Source organism: Lissotriton vulgaris, chromosome 10, assembly GCF_964263255.1.
Source record: "Lissotriton vulgaris chromosome 10, aLisVul1.2, whole genome shotgun sequence".
NCBI lineage: Eukaryota > Metazoa > Chordata > Amphibia > Caudata > Salamandridae > Lissotriton > Lissotriton vulgaris.
The window spans coordinates 134,611,243-134,637,295 of record NC_141698.1 but is presented as its reverse complement, the minus strand read 5'-3'; the positions used below and the strand labels follow the sequence as shown (position 1 = coordinate 134,637,295).

General features: G+C 43.4%; 1 protein-coding gene across 1 annotated transcript in view; it reads right to left on the bottom strand.

Moving 5' to 3' along the window:
• Positions 1 to 26,053, bottom strand: part of SLC5A10 (solute carrier family 5 member 10) — a 611,774-nt gene that overhangs the window by 506,335 nt on the left and 79,386 nt on the right. The window contains exons 3-4 of the mRNA XM_086940716.1: positions 10,716 to 10,820; positions 8,572 to 8,631 (exon numbers count right to left, since the gene is read on the bottom strand). Of these exons, the coding sequence (XP_086796842.1) occupies positions 8,572 to 8,631; positions 10,716 to 10,820 (165 nt within the window). The remainder of the gene's footprint in view (positions 1 to 8,571; positions 8,632 to 10,715; positions 10,821 to 26,053) is intronic.

The window sequence follows — 26,053 nt, the reverse complement described above, 5'->3', positions numbered from 1 at the left end:
GGCATGGGAATCAAAAATACGATGGAAGTAGGCCCAGATCTCTGTACTGGGGTGACTGTAGGACATTGTTCTGCATTCTGTCCATCAATTGTTTTTATTTGCGTTTGTAACCTCGAATGGGACGGGTGTGCCCAGACTATACTGGAGACAAGCTATCCTGGCTGATGAGAGGTGAAAATTGCCTACAGTCCAGGGAGGACCTGCCCTGGCAGTTCAGGCCGGACTGTTCCCATTGGGTGCAGCGTCAAGACTGATTTGCATATGGCTGGGTTCATACTTGAATGACACGGGGAGCAAAAACACAATGGATGTAGGCCCAGATCTCTGTACTGGGGTGAATATATGACATTGTTCTGCATTCTGTCCATCAATTGTTTTTATTTGCGTTTGTAACCTCGAATGGGATGGGTGTGCCCAGACGTGGGTCCCGTGCTCTCCATGATACTGGAGTCAAACTATCCTGGCTGATATGGTGTGAAACCCCGACATTGGTCCTAGGATGCTTGTTTTCAGTCCAGGGCAGATCAGGATGGACTGTTCCCAATGGGCGCAGGGTCAAGACTGATTTGTATTTGGCTTGGTTCAAACTGGAATGGCTTGGAAAGCAAAAAAACAATGGAAGTAGGCCCAGATCTCTGTACTGGGGTGAATGCAGGACATTCTTCTGCATTTTGTGCATCAATTGCTTTTTTTGCGTTTGTCACCTCAAATGGGATTGGTATGCCCAGACGTGGGTTCCGTGCTCTCCATGATACTGGAGTCAAGCTATCCTGGCTGATATGGTGTGAAACCCTGACATTGGTCCTAGGATGCTTGTTTTCAGCCAGGGAGGACCTGCCCTGGCAATTCCGGCTAGACTGTTCCTATTGGGTGCAGGGTCAAGACTGATTTGCATATTGCTGGGTTCAAACTTGAATGACAAGGGGAGCAAAAGAACGAAGGAAGAAGGCCCAGATCTCTGTACTGGGGTGAATGTATGACATTATTCTGCATTCTGTCCGTCAATTGTTCTTTTTGCGTTTGTCGCCCCGAGTTGGATGGGTATTTCCAGGTGTAGGTCCTGTGCTCTCCATGCCACTGGAGTCAAGCCATCCTGGCTCATGCGGATTGAAACACTGAAACCTGTCCTAGGATGCTTGTTTCCAGTCCAGGGAGGACCTGGCCTGGCAGATCAGGCTGGACTGTTCCCTTTCGGTGCAGGGACAAGACCGATTTGAATTTGGCTGGGTTCAAACTGGAATGGCATGGAAAGCAAAAAACGATGGATGTAGGCCCAGATCTCTGTACTGAGGTGAATGTATGACATTGCTCTGCATTCTGTCCATCAATTTGTTTTGCGTTTGTCACCTCGAATGGGACGGATGTGCCCAGACATGGGTCCTGTGTTCTGCATGATACTGGAATCAAGCTATCCCCGCTGATATGGGGTGCAACCCTGACACTGGTGCTAGGATACTTGTTTTCAGTCCAGGGATGACCTGCCCTGGCAGTTCAGGATGGACTGTTTCTGTTGGGCACAGGGTCAATACTGATTTGCATATGGCTGGGTTCAAACTGGAATGGCATGGGGAGCAAAGAAAATATGGATTTAGGCCCACATCTCTATACTGGGGTAAATGTAGGACATTCTTCTGCATTCTGTGCATCAATTGTTCTTTTTGCGTTTGTCACCCCGAGTGGTCCGGGTATGCCCAGACGTAGGTCCTGTGCTCCCCATGCCACTGGAGTCAAGCTATCCTGGCTGGTGAGGGGTGACATTCTGAAACCTGTCCTAGGATGCTTGTTTCCAGTCCAGGGAGGACCTGGCCTGGTAGCTTGGGCTGGACTGTTCCCATTGGGTGCAGGGTCAAGACTGATTTGCATATTGCTGGGTTCTACCTGGAATGGCATGGGTAGCACAAACAATTATGGATTTAGGCCCAGATCTCTGTATTGGGGTGAATGTATGACATTGTTCTGTATTCTGTCCTACAATTGGTCTTTTGCGTTTGTCACCTCGAATGGAACGGGTGTGCCCGGGCATGGGTCCTGTGTTATCCATGATACTGGAGTCAAGCTACCCTGGCTGATGAGAGGTGAAACTTGTCTACAGTCCAGGGAGGACCTGCCTTGGCAGTTCAAGCCGGACTGTTCCTATCGGGTGCAGCGTCAAGACTGATTTGCATATGGCTGGGTTCAATCTCGAATGACACGGGGAGCAAACAAACAATGGATTTAGGCCCAGATCTCTGTACTGGTGTGAATGTAGGACATTCTTCTGCATTCTGTCCGTCAATTTTTCTTTTTGCGTTTGTCGCCCGAGTGGGACGGGTATGCCCAGACGTAGGTCCCGTGCTCGCCATGCCACTGGATTCAAGCTATCCTGGCTAATGAGGAGTGAATCCCCTGAAACCTGTCCTAGGATGTTTGTTTCCAGTCCAGGGAGGACCTGGCCTGGCAGTTCGGGCTGGACTGTTCCCATTGGGCGCAGGGCCAAGACTGATTTGTATTTGGCTGGGTTCAAACTGGAATGGCATGGGAATCAAAGAAACGATGGAAGTAGGCCCAGATCTCTGTACTGCGGTGAATGTAGGACATTGTTCTGCATTCTGTCCATCAATAGTTTTTATTTGCGTTTGTAACCTCGAATGGGACGGGTGTGCCCAGACGATACTGGAGTCAAACTATCCTGGCTGATGAGAGGTGAAACTTGCCTACAGTCCAGGGAGGACCTGCCCTGGCAGTTCAGGCCGGACTGTTCCCATTGGGTGCAGCGCCAAGACTAATTTGCATTTGGCTTGAATGACAAGGTGAGCAAAAACACAATGGATGTAGGCCCAGATCTCTGTACTGGGGTGAATGTAGGACATTGTTCTGCATTCTGTCCATCAATTGTTTTTATTGGCGAAAGTAGGCGACTAAAATGGTCCCAAGTGGAACCGGTCCAGGTTAAAGCCTCCCTTTTATCTAATGCAGCCCAAGAGTTACCCATCTGTCTAGACGTGGATGCCCCCGAGAAGTAAGTCTTGTAAGCATTTGAGGGTATCGCCGGTAAAGTCAAGGAAATACTGCCTGTGCCCTCAACCCATTAGGTGGGGGCTACATCCAAAATGGTTTGACAGGACCTGCTCCAAGTGACTCCGGGAGCTGAAGGTGGCCCTGAAGCAGGTCCCTAGAGATAGGAGCCTTGTGGCAGCCCGGAGGCAGGCCTAAAGGCAAGCAATAGTCAAAAGTAAATACACCTTGTAAGAACTAGTCTGGGAGGAGCAAACCCAGGCAAGTGAGATGAGAGATAGTACTCTTTTTGGAGGGTAGTGAATAGGTGCTGCTTTGCAAATGATTCAGGCCCTGTTATATGCACCCACATTTCTGAGCAACAGTGGGTAGGCGATTTTGCAGGGGATATAACTATTAGGCAAGTGGCAAATGGTGAGGTCTTGGTAGCGAGAGAGCTGGGACAGGTCCTATGGTTTTTATCTTGGAGGAAGTAACCAAGATCATAAATATGCTAACCAGGAATAAGGCTCCGGGCCCGATGGGATTTCGCTGTACCTGTTGAGGATGAATGATGAGCGTTGGGGTTCCCTTTTGACTCAGGTCTTGAATGCTGCAGCACGGTGCTGGGTCCCGGCTTTGTGATCAATGGTGGTGTCCGTGCCTTTGTTCAATAAGGGTGGCAAAAATAGCCCCAATGGTACCGCCCCATTTAATTGATTGACAGGGTAGAGAAGGTCCTTGTGAGGGTCATACTCAATGGATTGATGGCTTGGTCGGATGCTAATGATATTCTCACGGGGGTCCAATATGGCTTTCGGCCACTGAGGTCAACATTTGGCCAATGCCCGAACCTTTACCTAATTCTAAATTAGTATACGATAGCCCAACCTAAATTCCTCTATCTGGCATTAATGGCGTCTGTCTTTGACAGGGTAAATCGTGCTAAATTATGGGCCCTGCTGCTTGAGTTAGGGATGCAGCCTAATATAGTGGCTTTGTTGGTAGACCTGCACACTAACACCGCGGCCTCAGTGCGTTTTTTGAACAGTCCTCTGTGTACTTGGCCCTTTTCAACTAGTAGGGGGTTGCGGCAGGAATGTTACCTTGCTCCATTTTTGTTCACCTTATATGTAAACGAGCAAGCTCTTCTCTTGGCTCAGGCTCATTGTCCCAGAGTAGGTTCAAGGTCACTTCTGTAGCTGTTACACGTCGATGATGTTGTCCTGATGACCAGCACGGGTCGGAGGCTGTAGGTTCTCCTGGACAAATTTGTTAACTTCATGACTAGCCTGGATTTGGCTGTAATCTTCACTAAATCTTATGTCATGGTAGTTGATCCATGCTCCACTAGCGCCAAGACCTTCAAGGCGGGCCACCCCACCCTGGACAAAGTCTCAGCCTTTCCCTATTTAGGGGTGCTATTTGATGTTAAGAACATTTGACAGCCGCTGTCGGAGGGGAAGAGAGCTGAGCTCGTTAAAACTACCAGGGCTGTGGCTAGCTTTGCTCGTAGGTTGGGTTCTTGGTTTCGGCAAGTCCTGCTTAAGATTTATAATGCTAAGTGTGTGTCCCTGACCCAGTATGGTAGTGAGGTTTGGGAGTATTGGAAGACTAGCAAAGTTCAAGCGACTGAAAACTATTTTTTAAGGCTACTAGTCCAGGTTCCGTAAAGTACTCCTGCCTTCTCGGTGCACGCTGAACTTGGAATTAGGTTTCTGGCTGATACAGTCACTCTTAGTCCCCTACTGAAGCCTAATAGACTGATCCTCTCGGACTGCTTGTCCCTGGATGGCTCACTCAGAATCCCCTGGTTAGCCTGTGTTAAGGCTGCATTTTCTGCACTCAAGAGAACAGATGCCTACTTGACTCCCAACTCTTTGGTGGCCCAGGACTTACTATCCATAAAAGAGCTTTATTTTGAGCAGACATCATTACTCAGAGAAGGGGATGAACTGATGAAACCCTTGGTGAGGAACTCTTACTTCTAAAGTCTGTCCAGGGTATGGAGCATTACTTAGCCTAGGTGTCTTGTAGGCGAGACCTGTCTTTTGGCCAAGTTTCATTATAATCAACTACACCATCTTCTGGCCACACCCTGAGAATGGGTCCACTCTGGTACCGGGACGCCCTGTGCTACGACAATAGATATCTGCAGCATACCCTACATTCTGTAATGATCTGTAATTACTGTAGTTGGTCCAGAAGGCAGTTTTTGATTCCATTGTTGTAGACACTGAATTTTACTGCTAAGGTAGCGGTTTGATTCATCAGGGGATTCTGGGAGGCTGTGTGCTTCCTGATGAGAGGAGAAGGGAGAAAGAAGAGGTGGCGGCCAGCGGTCAAGAGGTAAGAGCTATTTTCTTTTATTATTCCCCCCCTCCCTCGTTCCCCGGCCCACAACCCCTGGCCGGTAGCAGCCGCTACTGGAAAACAGTACTATAGGGAGAAAGCTGATATAAAGAACCTGAAAGAGTGAGTTAAAGAGAGAGTGGAGGCAGGAAGAGCCAGGAGGTGCAATCAAGACTAGGCAGTCGAGGTAATCAGTAACAAAGGCAAGGGCAGCGCTGGCGACGAGTGCCTGCAAAAAAACTTGGGCCCTTAAACTGAATACGTTTATTTTTGCAAACTGATCACTGCTCGATAGGATCAAGAGGTGAGATAATGCCTACTGGACACAGAAGCAGCAGAAGAGCTTATACTTCATAAGGAGACCTGCAGAGGACTTTGATGCTAGACTGCAGCGGTGCCTTGGAACGTGTGGATGCTTACCCCCCCCCCCCCCCCAAGCTCCCCTCACCACCCCTACAAGTGGAAACTGCCCCTAATTGTTGTTGTTGTTGTTGTTGTTGTTTTTGTTTTTGTATCGCGCTTAGTTCACCCATTAGGTCTTGTAGCGCTGACAGATGGATAAAAACAGAACCAGTATATATGGGAAGTGGATGACTAAGGTTTAAAGAGCAGAGTTTTTAGGTTCTTACGGAAAATAATCAGACTTGGTTCTGCTCTCAGATCCAAGGGAAGTGAGTTCCAGAAAGAAGGACCGATTTTTGAGAAGCATCTGTCCCCGTTCCTCACTGTGCGGACTCTAGGCGTCTTTAGCAGTAGTTGGTTGGAGGAGCGAAGATTTCTCGTTGGACTGTATCGGTGCAGTTTGTCTCTGATATATGCTGGTCCTTGTCCGTTTAAAGATTTGTGGACTAGACAGCAGACCTTGAACTTTATGCGTCTGTTGACTGGTAACCAGTGTAGTTGATTCAGACAGGGGGCAGACGGGGTTCTTGGTGGAAGGTCCAGTGCTAGCCTAGCCGCACTGTTCTGAATGGTCTGTAATTTAGCTATGTTAGAAGCATTTATGTCCGCAAACAATGCGTTGCCATAATCCAGCCGGCTGGTTATTAAGCTTTGGATTAGTGGTCTTCTGCTAGTTAAAGGAAGCCATTTAAATATTTTTCTAAGGCTTCTCATAAGGCCTATACAGGTATGTACCACTTTGTTAACGTGTGGTTGCATTGTAAGTTGGTCATCCATTGTAATTCCTAGATTTCGGACTGTATTTTTGGGTGGGGGGCATTGACCGAGTTCAGTGGGCCACCAGTCCTGTTCCCATATTTGATGTGCCTTTCCGAACAGCATTATTTCGGACTTTTCTGCATTAAGCATCAAAAAGTTCTCAGTCATCCATTTTTTGATGGCCACCATGCAGGACTGAAATCTGATTTTGGTGTCACCTGGGTCAGGGCCCATGGTGACCAGGATCTGTGTATCGTCAGCGTATGAGACTGTTTGGAAGCCATGATCCCTGATTATCTTGGCTAGGGGGGACATATAAACATTGAACAACGTTGGGCTCAAAATTGAGCCCTGAGGGACGCCAATGTTGTTATCTGTAGTTTCAGACAGGAAGGGACCGGTTTTAACTTTAGATTTCCTGTCTGTCAGGTAGCTTTGTAACCAGCCCAGCGCCTTGCCCCCGACACCAACCCCCACCAGTCTCTCTATTAGTACTGTGTGGGAGATGGTGTCAAACGCTGCAGAGAGATCCAACAGAATCAGGATTGCTGATTTCTTTGAATCAATGGCAAGGCGGATATTATCCACTATTTCGAGTAGAGCCGTTTCCGTACTGTGGTGGGCTCTAAAGCCTGATTGGGTGGCGTCTAGTATCTTGTTATCTTCTAGATGTTTCATTAGTTGGGAGTTTATAGTTGCCTCCATCATTTTGCCAAACAGGGGGAGGAGGGCTATTGGGCGATAATTTGAGGGAGTTGTGTGGTCAGCATTGTTTTTTTTTGATAATGGGCCTGATCGTTGCTTCCTTCCAGCTGCTTGGGAATGTGCTTTGTGCGAGAGACGTATTAAAAATAGTGGTAAGTTCAGTTGCTATAGCTGGTCCTATTTTGGCTAGAATTTGTGATGATGCTGAGTCGTTTGGGGATCCTGATTTGATCTTCCCTAGATTCTTTATTACCATGTCTGTAGTAAAGGGGTTGAATTCTAGTAGTTGCATGGTGGGTGTCAGATTCTCCATATGTGGAGGATGCAGAGAATGTGGAGCATCAGTGTTGGGGGTGGAATTCGGGAAGGTCATATATATATTATTTATTTTGTCCTTAAAATATACGGATAGCTGGTTTGCCCATTCCTGGGATTCAAGTGCGTTTGCTTGGCAGGGTAGGGGGTTCGTGAAGTCTTTCACTATTTTATATAGTGTTTTTTGACAGCTCCCTGCTTGGTTTATTTTGTCGGCAAGATAGTTTTTTTTTGCTGTTGCTATATTCGCCATATATTCGTGATGTGAGGTTTTGTATTTGGCTTTGTCGTCTGAGTCTTTGGTTTTTCTCCAACGCCTTTCTAGAGCCCTAGTAGCTACTTTTAATCTCTTCAGTTCTGGGGTGAACCAGGGACTGCTTTTTGTGTGGACGTTTGGTTGGGCGCTTGGGAGCTATTATGTCGAGGGTTTTTACAATGGCTTTGTCTAAGTCCACTGCCATCTGATTCACCGATTGGGTGGCAGGGGGAGGAATGAAATGCCTCTGGAAAGTATCTGTCTGTATTTTGTCCATGATCTGGTCAGACTCGATTGTTTAGGGGGTCTGGGGTGCTGTGAGTTTAGCTTGATAGAGAATTTTATAAGCGAGTGATCAGTCCATAGTACAGGGATGAGGTCATTAATGGATAATTGTTGCGAGTTAGAGCAGATGATATCAGATGACAACAAATTCATACCAGCCCCTCAGGTGTCAGGATCCAATGAATGGCTTGCAACTGGAAATGCTGTTTGCTACTACTCTTCCATTCTATTGCAAATTCTTCAGAAAGAAGATACCATGCCACACAACCTCATCCAGAAGATTTGTAATGGGTTGCAAATTGTACATACATCGCGATATGCAAAGATATTTGCAAATCCCTTTGTGCCGTTGCTACAGTGCGACTTTGGATTTTCCATTTGCAAACCCACCGATTTGATACCATAAAATACACAAGTACATCAAGCAATGGCACAAATTAGGTTTTTTTGTATTGTGCTTCCTTTTCTAGTTACATTTTCTTCTGCTTGTGCATGGGTCTTTCTCCATATATTTACGTACTTACCCCGGAAGAGAGATAAACAGGAACAAACACCCAGGCCAGTGCCAGGAGGATGTAGGTGGCCTAAAAAATAGAGGGGCAGCAAACACAAAACTGAATTAGTACCAAGGTCACAAATTCACATAATACATTTTATAAATGTACCCACCCTCTGCTGCTGAAGTATAAAGATCCCTAAATTCCTTATTCACTTCCTGCCCAGCTCCCAAAGCAGTCATAACTGATGCCCTTGTCTTGATAGAATGAAGGGAACACCTGCTTCTTCTGGACTGTGAAAACTAATTTTTTGTTGCAAATTTGTCCCAAAACGATATAGTATTCTATCTGAGCACAAGCGTTGTGACTCCTTCCCTAATCTATGGGCCTAATTACGATGGCGGTGAGACCGCCACCGACAGCCTGTCGGTGGCGGTCCCACCACCAGTCATAGAAGCAGTCCGACTGCCGGATTATGATCCGGCGGCCAGAGGCATCGGTCGTAGGGACAGACTGCTGCCTTTACGATGGGCTCAAAGAGCCCGTCGGGGCAGCGATCAGACCGTAATCTCTACAATAGGGGGTGGTGCCTGCTCAGGCACCGCCGTAGGGGATTACGATGTCCGTTTCCCTTGGCCTATACGTGGTGGTCTGACCGCCACGTTAAGACAGACGAGCAGGACCCCGTCCCCCGTTGGCCTCCACTCTGGGGGACGGGGGTACATGTGGTGCCTCCCCCAAAAATCAATGGACCCTGAAACAGGTACATCATGGTGCCCGGCACACTGTGCATGGATGTTTAAAACATGTCTATTTCTATTGTGGCTTGTGCTGCAGCCCTTTTCCAAGCCGCAATAGAAAACAGCATGTTTCCGACCTCCTTCACGGCGCTCGTACCTTAATTTGGCGGGTGGAACCGCTGACTACATGTCGGCCGCTATCCATCCCGCAATGATGGCGATCAGATGCTCGGCCAATGCCATCATACTAAGTCCCATAGTGTCCACTTAAAAAGTAATCTCCATCTGTTTCCTATAGTTAGACATTAAATTACATATGATTTTCGGTTCTAGTTGTGAATTGGCGTTCCCTGACACATCTGCTGCGCAGTAGCTATGCCTGGGAAAAGAGAACCATTGAATTAGTGAATGGAACATCATAAGACCGCGAGGGAGCTAATATTAAGCCCCTTCCAGTGTATCCACGCCTGGCGACTAGGCAGAGGGCCACACCTGTCAGGGGTGAGGGCTTGTGTGATCTCTGGTTGCCCCTGCTGGGACCGTGAAGGATTAAGGTCTCCTTCCCACACAAGGTATGGCATATTCCCACTCACAAGCAGGCACACGGCTTCTCCACACCCACAAAGCACATCATCTCATTTCTCACAATCTACTCACACCTCCGCTCTGCACTAGTCCAAGAAACCGTGCCTTCATATTTACTATTAAAAGCGCTAACCCCAGTCTTAGAATATGTGGGAAGTATATTCATAAGTCTCCTATTTTGTGCACTTGGTTTGCAGTAATTTAAACGAATTTTGAACTGCGTGTGATCACACTGAATAACTGAATGTGGGGACATATCTTTTAATAAGGAAGAAGGTTTATTATCGAAAATGAACACCGTCAAATCCTCTCAGTGATGCCTGGTGCCAATTCCAACAAACTTAAATCGGACACCACCAACATTCTAAGGATGGTTCCATTGTCAGGGTGGGGAAAGGGGGGGAGGGGAAGTACCATTAGGTCATCTCCTAAGCAATTAGTTAAAAGGCGCTTTTTAAAAAAAAGATTTAAAAAAATGTCCCGTTGCAGAAAACTTAGGGTCTTATTCACAAATGTTAACTTACACTTTTGGGGTAAATTTGCTATTTTTTTGCTAGTCGCAAACTACAAGTATAGTTTGACGCGTAGTATCTTTACGACAATGGATAACTCTGCATATTAAAAGATAGAACAGTGTCTGCAGTGTAAAAATATTATTCGCGAATAGCAAAAAAAAGAGAAAACTTACGCCGAAAAGTGTAAGTCTACCTTTGTGAATAAGTGATCGAAATAAAGTCATTTGATTGATTGAATAAGGGCCAGAGTGCCTTATCGCCCTTACTGTAGGCACTGTGTGTCCAACCATTGAATCACCCACTGCTCTTTCACTAACCCATTGACTCTTACATTCCACTCGAAGCCGGCCACAGCGATCCCTCCAGCGGCTCCGGTCCCAGCCAGGCCAATGAAGAGCCCCGACCCTTCACTGCTGGCAAACAAGGAAGCTCCGATCTGGGAAGACAACAGCCAGGAAGTTCAGTTAGAAACTGTACGGTCAGGAAATATAACACACACATTTCAGGATAAATTTCAAGCCTATTCCAAAATACTTTCCGGCCACTCAGAGTACTTCAACTCCGCCCTGGAGTACTTTATTCGCAAAGTGCACAAACACTGTTCCTGAGCAATCATTTCCCATGTTAGAGCACTACAACAGCATGCCTGAGGACTTAAATGCCAACCAAAGTGCCTAACTCAACCTACACTAAATAAATCAAATCTCAGAACTCTTAAACTCCATCTCAAGTAATTAACCAACGTCCAAGAATAATTAAACCGAAACACCGGTTGCGGGTGCTTAAACCCCACCCCAAAGTGCTACTACATTAATTACACCAAACCCCCCTCCCAAAAAAAGTAACTCCATACTACACTAATGAAACGACTTTCCAGAGAAAATAAACTCCATCACAAATAACTTACCCCATTTTACATTAATTAAAGCGAATCCTAGAGTGAGTAGTATGCACCACCAGTGCAATCAAACCTCATTCCCGAATGCCAGAAGACTTAACCATGGACACACTAACCCTGGTTAGCCCTTTGTTCTCCCCGACATTACCTTAGTTACCCCTGATTTTAGAGGTCTTGAAGGAATGGATATAAATGAATTATGTATATGAGGCAGATTACTCTCTGTTGTTTCAACAGCATATAAACACCTATTGAGGGGGTTGATCAAGCAGTCCCGCCTGGGGTGTCATTAGGAGTCTAACCGCGCCTGATGTCCCTGCTACTACCACTGGCGCTTCGGTGGGTTGGCGTCCATGGACATAATCCTGCTCCAGGAACAAACCGATGACTTGACCCCTTGTCAGAGTCTGTAATCCTTTTAATCCCATACACCACCCCCTACCTTCCACTTTCGCAAACCCCAGACAGAAACATCAAAATGCAAAGCTTTCTGTTCAGATTTCATATAAAAGTATTACCCAAGGAGGATCACATATACACATAAACATAAAGCAACAATTTCTGCCAATAATTGCAAATCAATGATCAAGAAGTTCCAAACAGGCTTTCTTCATTGCTGAATCAAAGTCTTCAATATTTCCATTGATAGATGATATCAATTATCGATGCTTATTTCCTTTTCATATATGAGTGGATCCACCAATGGGAGGCAGTAGAATGCAAGCCACAATTCAGCACCAATCAGATAACGTGGACACACAAGGAAAGACTATATATGCAAAGTATCACTCCCAGGCATATACTACAACAAATGCACAATAGATTAAACAAACAAACTAGTCCGGTTTAGAAAATATACATTTTTAATTTGATTAAAAAGGAATAATAAAAAAGTCAGTGCAATGATCAAGTTTGATAAAATAACAATATAATGATACATATGTATTCACAAAATTTCTTTTAAAAAGAGGTTAGATGGCATCCGGTCGACGCGTTTCGACATAAAGAATATGCCTTCATCAGGACATTAACCATCAAATTTCTAAAATTGTACTCCTGTACAGAGATAATACTATTCACATGTTATTTAGTTCCAAAGGGATGACATTTCCCCCTAAGCAATTAAAATAAGTTCATCATCTGGGGTCTTTTTATCGGTGTGGCACCACGAGTATACACTGATATGTAGGGAAGAGTCCTAGAAATCGTAGAACGTTGTTTTTTAGTGGTGCCAGTCCTTCCTTATTGCTGGGTTTAAAATATGCTCGGCGTCGGCGTAGTAATTCCTATTATATTCTACTGCCGTTCGCACACTGCTCCTAAATGTAGGAGAACACTATTTTCTGGCAATGCCGTTTCCCCCCTCGTGGCCAGGTATTTGAGTATAAGGCGGTGGCTTCGTGATATATATTCTTTTTTATCGCCATGCGCACGTTACTCCGGAAGGCATTCACGAGGGTAAAGATGATTACGGATACACTGCCGGCGGGTCCAGTTTCAAAGAGATTAACCTGCGAACGGCAGTCGAATATAATAGGAATTACTACGCCGACGCCGAGGATATTTTAAACCCAGCAATAAGGAAGGACTGGCACCACTAAAAAACAACGTTCTACGATTTCTAGGACTCTTCCCTACATATCAGTGTATACTCGTGGTGCCACACCGATAAAAAGACCCCAGATGATGAACTTATTTTAATTGCTTAGGGGGAAATGTCATCCCTTTGGAACTAAATAACATGTGAATAGTATTATCTCTGTACAGGAGTACAATTTTAGAAATTTGATGGTTAATGTCCTGATGAAGGCATATTCTTTATGTCGAAACGCGTCGACCGGATGCCATCTAACCTCTTTTTAAAAGAAATTTTGTGAATACATATGTATCATTATATTGTTATTTTATCAAACTTGATCATTGCACTGACTTTTTTTATTATTCCTTTTTTAATCAAATTAAAAATGTATATTTTCTAAACCGGACTAGTTTGTTTGTTTAATCTATTGTGCATTTGTTGTAGTATATGCCTGGGAGTGATACTTTGCATATATTGTTTACCCTGTCCCAGGATATTGATCCGTATCAGGGGGTCCTTGTTGTTAACACAGCACACAAGGAAAGACCCCAGCATTTACTCCTGTTTGGGACGTAGAAGGTAGCAAAACAATGAACTCCCATAAATGGCATTTAATACATTAAGATGATTATCAGAAGCAGTACACACAAGAGAAATTGTCACAATATACTCTTCACTGCCTATCAATGGGATACACCTGTATATGATCTTAAACTATTGTGCATAAACGATATATCCTATTTACATTACTAGGTCCTGCACCACACTGGCATCAGCTCAGATGAGGCGCAGGTACTGATGGAGCCCGGCATCTGTTATAGAGTTGAAGAATCTAAAAACTGCCCTAGATCCTTAGAAGTTGTAAAGAGCCTAGCACAAGTAATCATTGATGCACAGCACTAGGTGTATCTAAATATCCACTAAACCATCCATCCATTCAATCCATCCATCCATCTATCTGTTCATCTATCTATCTATCTATCTATCTATCTATCTATCTATCTATCTATTTATAAAGTTTTATATAGCGCGAACTTGATCCCGAAGGATATCAGAGCACTTTACAATATGATTATTTTATGTACTCCCCTTATCTCTCTATGCTCCATTGCATAGCCCATTCCTACTCGTGCACTCAGGTTATATTGAGCTGTTATGTTTGTACTAGTTGATTCAATGTCCTAGAGAAGCATGGACTGTCCTTATACCTTGAAGGCGCCGAGTTTGACGTAAAGGTGGACATAATAATGTCTCCATCCATCCATCCATCCATCCATCCATCTATCTAACAATCGATCTATCAGTTCAAGGACGGTTTACTCACGGCTCCTTTGATATGGTCACAATAACTGGTCCTGTGGGATGAGGCCTTGAGGATGGAGGCCGGGCTGTGTGTGAGGTCTCTAAACCTCTTAGTGCTGCCTCTTTCCCAGCCTCAGCTCTGAAAGATCCATACATTCTCTAAGTCGGAGGTCAAGGGAGGGCACTAGGCCGCCTAGAAGTGAAGAGGATAAATCTCAAGCCACCGAAGGGCTCTGTGACTCCATCTGCTGCACAAAGCCACAGTCTCCTTTACTGAAGCCAACTCCTCCCAAACCCATCCGACTTCAGCAGCACCTGGAGGCTTCACAGCTCAGCATCTCTCATCCCAAGTAAAGAATTCTGGTTGCCACGGCGTCAGCTGACAGAACAATGCAACCCCTGTCCAGTTACCTAGGGACGGTAGAACCCTCCCTCATTGGCTAGTCCTATATTTCCCCAACAGGCTTTCACTATTGCCTTTTCCATACATTGCACTTGATTTGTGTACATTTATTGATTTTCTGTGTGATCATAACACACATCAAATACTGTCTGTCATACTCCCTGAATAAATAAAAGAATTATGAACTATTGACTCTTTCACTTCCACCCCCTGTGAATACTTAATATAAGTCCTTTGAATCTGACTAACATCAAGAATTCATCCTCTAAGGAAACGAGATTCATAAATGCTTCTTAGAAACAGCGAGAATTGGTTTTGTTTCCAATACAGGATATATCCTTCACATTTCGAAAGTTATTTTTTAAATTGATAGTTCCCAGACATGCTAACAAGGACATTGTCCATATATTACCAATTGAAGTGCTCCAGACATTAAAATTAATTGTTAAACAGCCATATGACAGCACATTTGTTTTTTCTAAAGCAGGGGCCTTTCACACATGTTGACACTTGTTCTGTCTTCCATAGTGTCTTAACATCATGTTATTCCTGTAGCTGTAAATGAAGAGTGTTTTTCAGTGTCTGAGCCTTAGTCAACCCTGCAGCTAGATAGGCAATTGGTTAGCTAAGGTAGCCTTATAAATGTATTTTGTTTGGCAGCAGAGAGTATACATAAAAAAGTAACATCGTGGAAGACACTTAAGCAATTTGAAACAAACATCCTTAGCAGGTGACCACCCTACACCAGGAAGAAAATAATGATAGCAAAATGTTGACCCTAACTATTGGGCTTCTGCAAAAGAATACCACATTCCAATGAAGTAATTGGAATAAACTGGTATATATATTTCTGATGCTATATTGATAAATAAAATAGACTACAAAATTCAGTCCGCTATGACTGTACATCACTAAGGAAATGTAAGTGTTCCTTTTTTAATTTTTAACTGCAAGTTTCAATGATTTTAGAGTCCAATATAATCTATATATCATATATAGTGTGCACGAGTTAGCCTTTGAAATATATATATGCATTGGATTTGAAAATAGTACCACGCACATTACGAATGTAAATGCAATTAGGTGCTAATTACAACAAAGATTAACTACTTTCTGAGGGACTGAATGTTACAGTTTGTCAGACAATATGGTTTATTTGCAGGTATAATTGTACGCATATTTACTAGAATGTTACTGTCAGGCCATTTTATAGGGCATTTGAAACGCAAGGACACTTAGGTAATCCACCTAGCAAGCTTTTCTGTTGTCCTGGTAACAACAGTCGCCAGGAACTTTTGCGAGCTCTTCGAATTTCCAGGTAGTCCCTTTTAAGGCTTTGACTTTCTTGGGATAGCAGGTTCAACAGTCAAGGTTTACTCTTGGAGTGCGGTGTAGGGCAGAAGGCCTATTTCAGCTGACACGTCTATCAACCAGTGTTACTACAGGGTCAAATCAGCCTTCTTAGGTTTGGAAAAATAACATTTTATTTACATAAAGGGAAGATCCTAGATATATTCAGCCACTGTAATGGAACACACACTACTCCAGTAAGTATCATAGTAACAAATTCTGCTTATCTCATGACCTCCACTAAGATAAAGCAGTGCTTCCGATGCAGAGTTGCCTTAATTCTACAGCAAAAGTGCACTGTCCTATTTGAGCACAATCAGGCGTATTATAGTGTTGTGTGTGTGTGTGTGTGCGCGTGCGTGCATGCGTGCGTGCGTGTGTGCACGTGTGTGCGTGTGCGTGTGTGGCATTACATTTTATATGCTTTTACCACGCATACATTTACAACAATATTCGTTGTAAATGCATGAATGGTAAAAGCATGTTTTTTAATGTTTGAATAAGGTAAGTATGGGTATAGAGTATATGTTTTGGGGTACTGAGGTATATGTTTTGGGGTGTTTGGGTATTTTAAGGGTTCAAATATAGTTCTGGGTTATGGGGTACAGGAGTAGTTTTAGGGTTTAGGGATAGGTATGGGTTTTGGGGTACAGGGGTATTTTTAGGGTTCAGGGCTAGGTTTGGGTTTTGGGGTATAGGGGTATTTTTAGGGTTCAGGGGTAGGATTGGGTTTTGGGGTACAGGGGTATTTTAAGGGTTCTGGGCTAGGTTTGGGTTTTGGGGTACAGGGGTATTTTTAGGGTTCAGGGGTAGGTTTGGGTTTGGGGTACAGGGGTATTTTAGGGTTCAGGGGTAGGTTTGAGTTTTGGGGTACAGGGTTATTTTAGGGTTCAGGGCTAGGTTTGGGTTTTGGGGTACAGGGGTATTTTAAGGGTTCAGGGCTAGGTTTGGGTTTTGAGGTACAGGGGTATTTTAGTGTTCAGGGGTAGGTTTGGGTTTTGGGGTACAGTGGTATTTTTAGGGTTCAGGGCTAGGTTTGGGTTTTGGGGTACGGGGGTATTTTTAGGGTTCAGGGGTAGGTTTGGGTTTTGAGGTACAGGGGTATTTATATTATAGGGGTATATTATTATATTTATTCAGATTTGCCTGATCCTGGAAACACAGGAAAATCATGGTTACCATTTCCGGCCAGTTTTCACACCCATGCACTTCTGAGTTTGGTCAGCTAGAATGGGGAATACCATATAGGCCGTAGGACTGCTGGGCCTTTCCTGCCTCTTTAGTCACAGTTCTGGATATGTTTCCACTCACAATTCCTCCTGCTTATAGTAGGAGCAATCCGTGCATGAGAACACAGGGGAGAAGATACCGGGTGCATATCTCCAAATGGAGAACTGAGAATCGGGTGCGTAGTATTTCCGAGGGTGATATCACTCCACATGACTTGGAACTGGGCCCTACATGCTGCATCTCCACTATGCTGGATGCTTGAGAGGTATCCTGTCTAACACTTTATGTTTCATCCGGGAACTGCATGTCTTGATGTTCTGTCAATGTGAATTGCTGGGTGTAGGATAGGGAGTGGCGATTGGAGAGGGAGAATTGAAGATTATGGCCATCGACTATCACCATCCAAGCTGGAGGGACCAAAGAGCCCTCTGTGTTTTTATGCCTACACCGAGCAATCACAGAAGACACAATAATCCTGATGGGAACAAATGCCAAACATAGATCCGGATAAATGAGTGAAACAATGCCCAAAGGCTGAAACAGCAGATGGTGCAGCAATTAAAGTTGGTGGCACGAGCGGGTGCAATGAATCCTTCTGACTGCAGGGATCATGTCTTCAGGTGTACATTTATACCCCCTGCTCACGTTAATCATTAGATGAGCAAAATTCACATCTCCAGCATAGGTGTCTTGCCTGCAGTGCTTAATTTGTGCCGGTGGGGTGCTGGCACCGGCACTTAATTGTGAACACCGGCACTTATGACAGCTGCCACATGGTCGCGCTGCTTGTGCAATTAAAAGATAAGCAGAACAACAGTTGTTTATGAATTCAACTAGCAGCCCTTCCCGACGTTGTCCGGGTATGAATTGCTGCCGGCCAGTAGTATATTCTTTTGAAGGGTTTCGTTTTAATAGCATTTCTTATCTGTGACAGGCCTGTGAAACGCTCCGATTTCGCAGTGCACTGCTGATGCACTTAAGAGTGGTTCAGTAGTGTGTGAACTCGAGTTTCCCTACTTTATTTTTCCTTGCAATATTATATAGCGCGAACTCGACAACATGGCATGAGCACAATTTACATTACAATAGAACACATTCATTTGTGGTAGGCAAGGGGAGACAAAGCGATTTGCCTGGAATCACAGGATGTTGAGCTGATGCCGAGATTCAAACGTAGCTCCCCAGCTCTAAAGTTCGCAATTCTAGAACTTGTGGCGGAAGGTGTGTCTAAAAGTGTATGTCGGTGTTGACCATCAATGAGAGAGACCTGTGCAATTTTCAAATGGGTGGTGAAAAAATATGAGTATGTTGCTGGAGATGTGGGCCGCCGTGCCACCAATGTACTTACCAGGGGAGGGTAAACACCCATTATTCCGCAACTTTCTTTCCGCATACTATCACTCCGCATACTTTCATTACGAACGTACCATGACTCCGCAATGCCATTATAACACATGGCATTACATTTTATATGCTTTTACCACGCATACATTTACAAAAACATTCGTTGTAAATGCATGAATGGTAAAAGCATGTTTTTTTTAATGTTTGGATAAGGTAAGTATGGGTATAGGGTTATATGTTTTGGGGTACTGAGGTGTATGTTTTGGGGTGTTTGGATCTTTTAAGGGTTCAAATATAGTTTTGGGGTACAGGGGTATTTTTAGGGTTCAGGGCTAGGTTTGGGTTTTGGGGTACAGGGGTATTTTAGGGTTCAGGGGTAGGTTTGGGTTTTGGGGTATAGGGTTATTTTTAGGGTTCAGGGATAGGTTTGGGTTTTGGGGTACAGGGGTATTTTTGGGGTTCAGGGGTAGGTTTGTGTTTTGGGGTACAGGGGTATTTTAAGGGTTCAGGACTAGGTTTGGGTTTTGGGGTACAGGGGTATTTTTAGTGTTCTGGGATAGGTTTGGGTTTTGGGGTGCAGGGGTATTTTTAGGGTTCAGGGCTAGGTTTGGGTTCTGGGGTACAGGGGTATTTTAGGGTTCAGGGGTAGGTTTGGGTTTTGGGGTACAGGGTTATTTTTAAGGTTCAGGGGTAGGTTTGGGTTTTGGGGTACAGGGGTATTTTTGGGGTTCAGGGGTAGGTTTGGGTTTTGAGGTACAGGGGTATTTATAGGGTTCAGGGCTAGGTTTGGGTTTTGGGGTACAGGGGTATTTTTAGGGTTTAGGGATAGGTTTGGGTTTTGGGGTACAGGGTATATTTATAGGGTTAAGATGGGTTAGTGTTTAAGGGTGTTGGGGTATTTTAAGGAGTAAGGGTGGGTTATGATTATGGGGTGCAGGGTATTTAAAGGGAGCAGGGTGGGATTAGCACACGATATGAGACATGGCATGAAGGGCGAAACGTACCACACGCCCCCAGCACACGCCCACATCACAATGCAGACACGCCCACAAGGGACTACTTTGCTGGCACGGTTCTTTTACCTTTTAAATGTATATGGTGGGCGTCTGCATAGCCTATGTCCTTCTGCTGAAACTGCCCTTTCCAACGCTGTATTGGGTGTTGTGATTGGTGCTGTGGTTCCTGAGATTACCCCCCTCAGAGGTTTGGACTCTCTCTTTATTATATTAGTATAGATATACATTAAAAGCAGCTAATATAAGCCACCAAAACGATTCTTCAAGCTTTGGGGGCCACGAACAGTCTGAAATGTCACACTTGTAGAAGCTGTGTGCTGGTTAGTAGTTGTGTAGGTACTATCTTTGGCAGATCTGGCAGTGGCAATGGGTGTGCAAGTTGTGGTGGCCGCTGACGAGGGCCCTGGCACTATTTTTTTTTTTACAAATTAAGCACTGCTTGCCTGGTTATGTGTCTCCAGTAATAGAGATTCAATGACACCCCATCCATGATGGGTGCTTGAAGGATAGAGTCAGGCTACTAGCTGGCTATTGAAATGTGACAGATCCTGCACACATGAACAACATTTGTAAGAGATTTTGGTATCTGGGAAAGACAGACTGTATGAAAAGGAAACCATCTAAGTATCAGCTTAAGGACAACATCACATTATTTTATGGAGAACCACAAGGTAGCAATATTGAACCATATTACACATAGTGCCACTTATGTATTTTATGTTGAGTGTGGGGAGAGGCCATGACTCATGAGAAGCGAATTCTTTGTTGAGTCATGATGGCGTCCCTTCCCGCAACAATGGTAAGAAATAGAATATTTTAAAGTGCATATCTGATTATTAGGTTTATGCCATGGTACTTTTTCATGTGTACCTGTTTTAACAATGTATATTTAACCAAACCCAGGATGAAGGGGTTACATTTGTGCAGCATGGCAAATTCCTATATAAAAGATCACATAAATATAGGAGGGTTGTTTCCATTAGTAAAGTCATTGTGAGATGCTATCTGTGAGGCAGTAAAATGTAATTTTTTCATGTCAGCATGTACCACTGTAGTAATTAATTTGTGAATGTGTGTTAATTACTACAGTTGTTTTAAATAATGTATTATTCAGCCACATTTTCAAATGTATTTTCATTACAATGGCACACCATAACTCATGGTCAATCCCCAACATTTTGCTCTTTGTAAACAGTCTACTTTTTAAATGCCATCAGCTAAGTCGTGTATGGAACATGGCAGGGGGCAGGAGTTATGGTGTATATTGTGTGGACCTGGCTTGGCAGTTCGGGCTGTTCTGTTCCCATAGGGCACAGGGTCAAGACTGATTTGCATATGGATGGGTTCAAACTTTAATGGCATGGTGATCAAAAAAACGATGGATTTAGCCCTAGTTCTCTGTACTGGGGTGAATGTATGACATTGTTCTGCATTCTGACCATCAACTGTTGTTTTTGCATTTGTCACCCCGAGTGGGACGGGTATGCTCGGACATGAGTCCTGTGCTCTCCATGTCACTAGACTCAAGCTATCCTGGCTGATGAGGGCTGAAACCCCGAAACCGGTCCTAGGATGCTTGTTTCCAGTCCAGGGAGGACCTGGCTTTGCAGTTCGGGCTGGACTGTTTCCATGGGGCACAGGGTCAAGACTGACTTGCATATGGCTGGGTTCAAACTGGAATGGCATGGTGAGCAAAAAAACGATGGATTTAGGCCCAGATCTCTGTACTGTGGTGAATGTATGACATTGTTCTGCATTCTCTCCATCAACTTTTGTTTTTGCGTATATTGTGTGTTGCACATCATAACTTGCAAGTTTCATGGCTTTGTCAATCTTGTGTTTGCTGATCTACCAATGACCTTTACCTGCGATTTTAGGGAATTTTATGGTTAAAAAAAATATTATTTACCACATTTAGCTGCTGTGTCCCCATTTTACGCTGTAAACGCCAGGGGGAGCGGGACGGGGGTCCACTCCAGTCAGCAAGAGTTTTTAGGAGGGGCAGCCCCCCCTCCTCCTACCTGCAACCATCGCAGCAAACACAGGAATCGTCAGCACCCCCCCTCTGGCTCTTACCCGTGGCTGCTGGGCAGCAATAGCAGTGACCGCCACAGACAGCAAAAGGTCTAGCTATGCCACTGGAAGCACCCAACGCTTTTTGACTGTGCACAGTGGAGATTGGTTATAGGGTCTGCCGGGCCTTCGACTGGGCTAAACTTGCTACTGCCAAATTCATGCAGAGCCATTAAACAGACCTAAAGTTATTATTGAATGAAACTTTTATAGACTCATTTATCTATGCTCCACCCAGATGGATATGCTTACAATTTGACAGAACTATCAGGAAGCTAAACCTTATAAATGTCTGTCAAAATCTGTGTGGATGCATCAAATGGTGCACAACCAGGAAAACACATTTGTTTTTACTCTCCTCAACTTTTTTGTCTCACGTAACTGCATGAAATTTGGGGTGCTGGACCATATTTGACTACGCTATGTGAGTGCCAAATTCGGGGTGCATATTGATGGGGGAATAACATTACGGGCAAAAAAAAAATGCCTTTCAATGGAAAGTGCAGCTGAACCATAACTACACAGTGGCAACTGCCACTGTACAAGATAGATAGATAGATAGATAGATATATAGATATATAGATAGATAGATAGATAGATAGATAGATAGATGGATGGATGGATGGATGGATGGATGGATGGATGGATGGATGGATGGATGGATGGATGGATGGATGGATGGATGGATGGATGGATGGATGGATGGATGGATGGATGGATGGATGGATGGATGGATGGATGGATGGATGGATAGATAGATAGATAGATAGATAGATAGATAGATAGATAGATAGATAGATAGATAGATAGATAGATAGATAGATAGATAGATAGATAGATAGATAGATAGATAGATAGATAGATAGATAGATAGATAGATAGATAGATAGATAGATAGATAGATAGATAGATACTGTGTAAATTTGGCCTATAGTGTCTTTGAGGAATTCTGGTGATAACATAAACCAAGAGGTTGATTTGTTAATGTCACCAGAACCCCAGGGTGACAATATTGACCAACATTTCACATGGTACCTGTTATGTATTTCTTATATATTACATATTTATTTTAGGGTCATTATCTTGAAATTGCCGTTTCCATTTTCTTTTAAGTACAGCTAATAATGGTCAATAGTAAGGGTCAGGGCTATTTAGTTGATTATGTTTCAATTCCATTTACGTCAAAGTTGTAGTTTTACTGTATTTGACACATAATTAGCAATTGTATTCGTAAAATGTGCTGATTTCCTCCAAAATATTGTTTCTGATTCAAATAGGTGAAATAAAACTTCCATAGAATGTGCAAATAATTTACAATATTCCTGCATAATTTAAATAACCTTCTTGCTTTATTTGGTCCTCCATGCAGCATAATCCTGGTGGCCCTGAGATTGTTACAACTCTCTATAGTGATTTGGGGAATCCCACCTAAGATCCATATTTCAGAGGCAGACATAAAATACTTACCATATTTCAAGGTTCCCTTTGATATGCTGGATTTGCTGCTTTGTATACCATTGCATCTTTACAATAAAAGTACCAAAACATGTAACATGCATTATATATGTGTGTGTGTGTGCATGTATGTATGTATGTATGTGTATATATATATATTTCCAAAGAATACCTCTTTTAACAAAGAAGCGAGAGGACACAGCGGGGAGCTTGACGGGGGTTCTTTATTCAGCAGCTTGTATGGCATAATGCATTTCTGCTCGTGTGAGCCTTTCTCAGATGCCGTGGCTGAAAACGAGGTGAGTCCAACTTCCTTCTTTTAATGCCAGGCCCCTCCCATTGTTGTGAGGTCAGCAAGCTCCTCTGAATGTGTCGCAGCTGCAGTCTGGATAGCAGAACTACAGCTCCCAAAATTCAACTTTCCTGTGAGACCAGCGGAGCTGTGGTAATGTCCTGCTGAATTGCCAGTCAAGAAGGGAAGTTAAATGGTGCGGCCAAAACCCCGAAGCTTGAATTAGGAACTCCCTTGAGTCCCCAACGTTCTGCCCCCGGATACAAAGTCAAGCTGGGCTTGTGAAAACGGTGATACAGTGATCCCTTTTCCCCCGTGCAGTCACGGGCTGTTGTGCACAGCAATCACCATTGAGGCTTGATCCGAAGGCGATCCCGCAGGTTCCGATACCTCGGAGAATCAGAGTGCCACATTGCTTTATTTGGTCCTCCATGCAGCATAATCCTGGTGGCCCTGAGATTGTTACAACTCTCTATAGTGATTTGGGGAATCCCACCTAAGATCCATATTTCAGAGGCAGACATAAAATACTTACCATATTTCAAGGTTCCTTTTGATATGCTGGATTTGCTGCTTTGTATACCATTGCATCTTTACAATATAAGTACCAAAACATGTAACGTGCATTATATATATGTGTGTGTGTGCATGTATGTATGTATGTATGTGTATATATATATATTTATATACGTATGTGTGTGTGCATGCACATATATGTGTTTGTGTGTACATATGTATGACCGAAAATCCTCAAACTTCCACACCAGCGGCGCGGCGAAAGAAGACAGACCGACCCCACGGCTTCAGGCAAGATGTTCCTTTATTGTAAACCTTCCTGGCTTATATATATATATACATATTTTTGAAAAATCTAACCTCACATGGTGCTGAGGCAAGAAAAGTCCGCACACAGCGCTTCAGATTAGATGAGAATTATTCGGCAACGCATTGTAACCTGAAAAGGTCTTCGTCACAGCCTCATTTGAAAAATGAGGCTGTGACGAAGACCTTTTCAGGTTGAAATGCGTTGCTGAATAAATCTCATCTAATCTGAAGCGTTGTGTGTGCACTTCTCTTGCTTCAGCACCGTGGGAGGTTAGATTTTTCAAAAATATTGAACAGGACTTGCACCCGCTGTTCTACACCAGCCCCGTTCTGTGGACGAGGCCAGGGTGTCTACGAGACACATGTGAAAGAGATATGTATATATATATATATATTATATATAAATATATATGTATATATGTATGTATGTATGTATATATGTATATATATATATATATATATATATATATATATATATATATATATATGTATATATATATATATATATACACACACATACATACATACATGCACACACACACATATATAATACATGTTACATTTTTTGGTACTTTTATTGTAAAGATGCAATGGTATATCTTTGCAAAAAACACCTGCAGCAGAAGGCAAAGGCAGTCGTAGCCCATTCTGGCTTGCTGTCCCATTTATCATATGTCAGTGCTCCTCAAGTAAGGATGGCACTCACAGTCACCTGAGGGCATTTTTAATTTCTCAAATTAATAAACCAGGGAACACTAAGGTAAGGTGATGTGTTTCGGCCAGCAAAGTCCTTCTCTCAGCTAAACATTAGACTTTTTTTTTATCTCTCCTGTATATAGCACTTACTCCCATCTCCATCCTTAGGCACTATTGTGATGCATTTACGGACTGTATTTCATTGCGATTATCAGTACTCATCATTCGCAAAATGATGATATTTACAATGTCTATTACAAAGTTCAATTAGTTTTTCAATTTCTTTCATAATAACCAGCAAGGTTCCTTCCAAGATTGTTATGTTTACATTGTTGCCCTTTGGTAGGCGTTTAACACCACTTCTAATCTGTAGACTTTATGAGCTGGATGAAATACAATAAATAATTAAAATGATGGTCAATAAATTTCAAAGCAATGTTTACAACCAGAATCTCTAATACTCTGTTTTTCAAGATTCAGTGTTTTACTCGATTTCCTCCTCTCTCATCGTTTGCATTTTTGTCAATTGCATAGCATTTCAACAGTTCTTCATCATTACACATTTTGCAAGTGTTTGGCTATGGTATAGGGGAAATTCTGATTCTTGATTGCGTTGAATGTGTTCCAAGATCTTCTTTTTGAAGGTATAAGTTGTAAAGCTAAAGTATTAATGTTTACATGGACATTTGATAACAAATGATGGGTCTGCCAGAATTTCTGTTTATAATTTTGTGAATCTTTTGAAGGGAACATATTGTTGGCAGTACTGAAAATGAGGGGGAGTGATAATACACTTCTTTGTTCAATAAATCTAATTCTTTCCAGATGCGGAGTTTCTCATGATACCATTCTACCAAAGCAGGATATGGTTGGAATCGAATACTTCCTAGCATTCATGTAGTTGTCACAGTGCCTCCTGAATATTGTCTGCTTTATCCATGATTACAATGTTGCCCCCTTTATCTACAGGGTTGACTTCAATAGTGTTTGGATATTTTTTCTTTTTTTCAGTTTTATATAGCGCAAACTCGACCTGAAGGTATTGGAGCTTTTCATGAGCACCAGTTGCGTTACAGACCAACACATTTATTTTGTTAGGCATGGGGAGATTAAATGATTTGCCCAGAATCACAGGATGTTGAGCATCCCTATCAAAACTCAAACCTGGTTCCCCAGCTCCGAGGTCGACCGCTCTAGCCGTTAGGT